At 49.6% G+C, this 6,000-nt stretch overlaps 1 protein-coding gene across 2 annotated transcripts in view; it reads right to left on the bottom strand.

The window, feature by feature from the left end:
* Window positions 1-6,000, bottom strand: part of LOC140202281 (solute carrier family 22 member 2-like) — a 47,793-nt gene continuing 41,793 nt past the window's right edge. For both annotated transcript variants that reach the window (XM_072267168.1, XM_072267169.1), the window contains one exon: window positions 1-2,370. In XM_072267168.1, the coding sequence (XP_072123269.1) occupies window positions 2,283-2,370 (88 nt within the window). In that variant the 3' untranslated portion in view covers window positions 1-2,282. The remainder of the gene's footprint in view (window positions 2,371-6,000) is intronic.

The raw sequence follows: 6,000 nt of genomic DNA, 5'->3' as shown, positions 1-6,000 counted from the left end.
TAGAGAGTCAGATTCAGATTTATTTATCACATGTACATTGCATCATTTGTATGAACAGCCAGCACTCCCCCGCATGTGTCATTACACATTATGGCGATGTAACAGGCCCACAATGCTCGACAGAACAACACAGAACACAACAAGCAACAAATCAACAGCAGCGAAACAAGCCCCATTCCTCCCTCCTTCCCTCCCACCAACGTACATACACAGCCCTCTGTCGCAGTTTTCAGCCTCCAGGCTCAGTGCACTAGTACACTCAGAGAGATTGGGCTGCTCCTTCCCCAGTGGACTGACAGAGATTCCCAGGCCCAGGCTCCAGCCATCGAGACTTGACTATTGGACTTCCGACTGACCTATGGGCTTCGATCCAGACCTCCAATTGATCTTTAGGCATCAATCTTCAGTATTGACCCAGGACTCTCAGATATATATGAGGGCCTGAACTCAAGGACTCAATCATTAGACCCGTTGAAGAAGGGACCCTGAATGCTAGGCCTATAACACTGGTCGGCTACTGGACTTCAAACACAGAGCAGAGGCTTAGACTTAGACTCTGTCCTATCCTCCAATTCCCCTAAACCCTGACCTGACCTCTAACTCCCCTCTCTGTCCCCAAAACCATTCCTAAAATAAACTAAAAACTGACTAAATCGGGGGTTGTATTGTGGGACCACTTCCTGAGGTCAGAGCTGTGAGGAATTTTGTCTCCTTAATGTCCACAGCTCCCAAATCAAACTGGGGTCACATGAGAAGAGTGCATTAGCACTGGTTTGGGACAGCTAATGAATTTCAGATTACTTTCAGATCTTTGGACGTAGGGGTTGCTGGGAGTATCTTAACACACAGACACCGTCCCAGCTGTTGTTCTGGACACTGTACTCCTCCCACGAGCTCTCTGTCCCCTTTAACATCACAACTAACATCTGTACCATTATTCTGCAAACAGCAGTAAACACTTGGATACATTTACAGCAAACTTTATGTCTGACTTAAGTTATGTATAAAAGTATGATTCATTCCCTCTATCTAGTTAACAGATATATTCTCATTTGCAAAGTCTCATGAAATATTTTATGAAAATCGGTGGTTAGAGTTAGTGATTGAGTAATCATCGAGTCAGACACTGGTACCACCTTCTGAAGCCCTGCTTTTAACTGCCGAGTCGTAGTGTTGTTGGGGCAGAGGAGTTGGGTTATTTGGAGGTGTTCATTTACATCGATCCCTCTTTATTCTCCCCCCAACTGACAGAAGTTCCTCCCATAGTCCTCCACCCACTCACAGGTTAGAGACAATTTACTGCAGCCAACTCACCCATGAATCCTCACCTTTGGCTAGTAGGAGGAAATCAGAGCACCTGGAGGAAATCTAAATTCCCACAGATAGCAGCCGAGGTCAGGATCGAACCGATGTTTCTGATGGTTTTTTTACCAATGTGCTGTTCTCTTATCCCATACAGATAAAGACACCAACAGTGGCTATTTCTCTGTACCCTGGCAGTTCATCCTCCCTGACAGAGGCCCAGTGGCTCCACTTGCTTTTGTTTGGTGTTTCCTACCCGTGTTGAATCCAATTCACTGCATTGCTCCACTTTGTGTGCATAGCCCTGTGATTTTTACCCTTTCTGGTACTTGTCCAATTCCCTTTTGAAAGTGCATAGGCCATACAACTTCAATCTATCACTAAACCTACTCACATCTTGCCTTCATCTGGAGAAATGATTCACCACTTAAACAAACCTGCTTATTTGAATCTTCTGAAGATTAAAGTCAGCCTGTGTTCACCCACCCCAGACCTCCAGCGAGTGCAAATTAGCTCCTAACTACTTTATTGGAACCCATATAATTTGGAGTGTGACACAGTTGTTCATTATTTATGTGCCGTGTTGTATGACCATGATTGTTCTTAACAAGTTGTTCTACTGAAGTGGTTTGCCATTGCCTTCTTCTGGGTGGTGTCTTTACAAGACGGGTGACCCCAGCGATGATCAATATTCTTCAGAGATCGTCTGCCTGGTGTCAGTGGTCGCTTAACCAGGTCTTGTGATCCGTACTAGCTGCTCATACGACCATCCACCACCTGCTCCCATGGCCTCACATGACTCTGATCGGGGGTAATCAGGTGCTACACCTTTCCCAAGGGTGACCGGCAGGCTAGCGGAGGGAAGGAGCACCTTACACCTCCTTTGGTAGAGACGCATCTCTACCCCGCCCCCCTAATGACACAATACAGAGAGAAATATGAACCTGACATTAGTGCTTAAACTTAATGGGCCGACCTATTTACGAACTGCTGTTGGCGCCATGTGTTGGTGTTGTTGAATGAAGAACAACTTTCTGGTAGGGTCTTTCTGAAGTATTTTGCTTCCACCTGATGGAGCAAGGAAATAATTGTCACAGAATTGTAAACACGCACAGCTTCGTGTCATGGATGGAGGGGACTACCGCAACTCAAGGCTCTTCCAGTGTTGTTTCAATGTGTGTTCTGTGTGTGGGGGGTGGGGGGGTGGAGGGAGGAGTGACATTCTGCCTCACTCAGTCTCAAGGGTGATTTCCAGACCCCAACCTGACAAGAAGCATAGATTTATTGTTATCATATCTACCAAGATGCATTTCTGTGCGAGACAACCAGACAGATCATACCACATGCAAGTACCTTGAGGAAGTAAAAGCAAAGACGCAATGAAGAGTATACAGTCTAAGTGCAGTGAAGAGAAATACATCAAGTCCAAAAGTCACAGTGAGGTAGATTGAAAGATCAGGGAACTAAGATGCAGAGATAGTCAGATGGGAGGATAGATGGTGAAGCGGAGACACACAAACCCATCACGCAACCATAACCAAAACCCCATCACCCAAGTACACCCACACCCCCATCACCCAACAACACTCACAAACCCATCACCCAAACCACAACCACAACCCTATCTCCCAAACACCAACATCCCCATCACCCAACCACACCCACCCACCCATCACCCAGCCACAACTACACCCCCATCACCCAAACACCCACAAACCTATCACCCAACAACAACCACACCCCATCACCCAAACACCCAAAAACCCAAAAACCCATCACACAACTACACTCACAAACCCATCACCCACCTACACTCACAAACCCATCACCCAACCACAACCCTATCACCCAAACACCGACATCCCCATCACCCAAACACCCACAAACCCACCACCCAAATACACCCATACCCCGAGCACCCAACTACATCCACAACCCCATCACCTAAACACCCACAAACCCATCACCCAACCACACCCACAATCCCATCACCCAACCACACCCACACACCCATAACCCAACCACAACCACACCCCCATCACCCAAACACCCACAAACCCATCACCCAACTACACTCACAACCCCATCACCCAACTGCACCCACTCCCCATCAACAAACCACACCCACAACCCCATTCACTTAAAAACACACACAACCCCATCACCCAAACACCCACAAACCCATCACCCAAACACCCACAGACCCATCACCCCCATACCCCCATCACCCAAATACCCAGAAACCCATTTCCCAACAACATCCACAACCCCATCACCCAATTACACCCATACCTCCATCACCCAACTACACTGATACCCCCATCACCCGAACACCCACACTCCCATCACCCAACTACACCCATAACCCCACCACCCAACCACACCAACAAACCCATCACACAACCACACCCACACCCCCATCACCCAATCACAACCACAGCCCCATCACCCAAACACCCACAAACCCATGACCCAACTGCAACCACACCCCATCACCCAACGACAACCACAACCCCCATCACACAAACACCCACAAACCAATCACACAACCACACACAGAACCCCAACACCAAACGACACCCACAACCCCATCACCCAAACAGGCACCAACCCATCACCCAAACACCCACAAACACATCACCCAAACACCTGCAACCCAATCACACAAGCACCCACAAACCAATCACCTAACTACACCCATACCCCCATCACCCAAACACAACCACATCCCCATCACCCAAACTCCCAGAAACCCATCACCCAACCACGAATACAACCTCATCACCCAACCACACCCACACACCCATCACCCAACCACAACCACACCCCATCACCCAAACACCCACAAACCCATTACCGAACTACAACACCCCATCACCCAAACAGCCACAAACCCATCACCCAACCAGAACCCTATTAAACAAACACCGACACCCCCCTCACACAAACACCCACAAACCCACCACCCTACTACACTCACAGCCCCATCACCCAACTACACCGACACCCCCATCACCCAAACACCCACGATCCCATCACCAAACTACACCCATATCCCCATCACTCAACTACACCCACACACACGTCGCCAAACCACAACCACACCCCATCACCCAAACACCCACAAACCCATCACCCAACCACACCACAACCCCATCACCAAACCACACCCACAATCCAAATCACCCAAACACCCATAACCCCATCACCCAAACAACCACAACCACATCACACAACCACACTCACTAACCCATCACCCAACCACAAATGTATCACCCAAACACCGACACCCCCATCACCCAACTACACCCACACCCCAAACACCCACGATCCCATCACCAAACTACACCCATATCCCCATCACTCAACTACACCCACACACATGTCGCTGAACCACAACCGCAACCCATCACCCAAACACCCACAAACCCATCACCCAACCATACCCTCAACCCCATCACCAAACCACACCCACAACCCCATTACCAAACCATACCCACAATCCAAATCACCCAAACACCCACAAACCCATCACCCGACACTCACAGCCCCATCACCCAACTACACACACACCCCCATCACACACTCACAAACCCACCACCCAACTACACCCACACCCCCAACACACAACTACACTGACACCCCATCACCCAAACACCCACAAACCCGTCACCTAACTACACCCATACCCCGATCACACAACTACACCCACAAACCCATCACCCAAAACACCCACAAACCCATTGCCCAACCATACCCACAACCCCATCACCCAAACACCCACAAACCCATCACCCAAACACCCACAAACCCATCAGCTAACTACACCCATACCTCGATCACCCAACTACACCCACAACCCCATCACCCAAACAACTACAAACCCATCATCCATCCACACCCATACCCCCATCACCCAACTAGACCCACAATCCCATCACCCAAACACCCACAAACCCATCACCCAACCAGAACCACACCCCCATCACCCAAACACCCACAAACCGGTCACCCAACCACACCCACAACCCCATTACCAAACCACACCCACAATCCAAATCACCCAAACACCCACAACCCTATCACCTAACTACATCCATACTATCATCACCCAAACTCCCACAACCCCATCACCCAAACACTCACAAACCCACCACCCAACTACACCCACACCCCCAACACACAACGACACTGACACCCCATCACCCAAACACCCACAAACCCATCACCCAAAACTCCCACAACCCCATCACCCAAACACCCACAAACCCACCACCCAAACACTCACAAACCCACCACCCAACTACACCCACACCCCCAACACACAACTACACTGACACCCCATCACTCAAACACCCACAAACCCATCACCTAACTACACCCATACCCCGATCACACAACTACACCCACAAACCCATCACCCAAAACACCCACAAACCCATTGCCCAACCATACCCACAACCCCATCACCCAACCATACCCCCAAACCCATCACCCAAACACCCACAAACCTATTGCCCAACCATACCCACAACCCCATCACCCAAACACTCACAAACCCACCACCCAACTACACCCACACCCCCAACACACAACTACACTGACACCCCATCACCCAAACACCCACAAACCCGTCACCTAACTACACCCATACCCCGATCACACAACTACACCCACAAACCCATCACCCAAAACACC

This window comes from Mobula birostris, chromosome 8 (assembly GCF_030028105.1).
Source record: "Mobula birostris isolate sMobBir1 chromosome 8, sMobBir1.hap1, whole genome shotgun sequence".
NCBI lineage: Eukaryota > Metazoa > Chordata > Chondrichthyes > Myliobatiformes > Myliobatidae > Mobula > Mobula birostris.
This window is presented reverse-complemented; position numbering and strand designations above follow the sequence as displayed.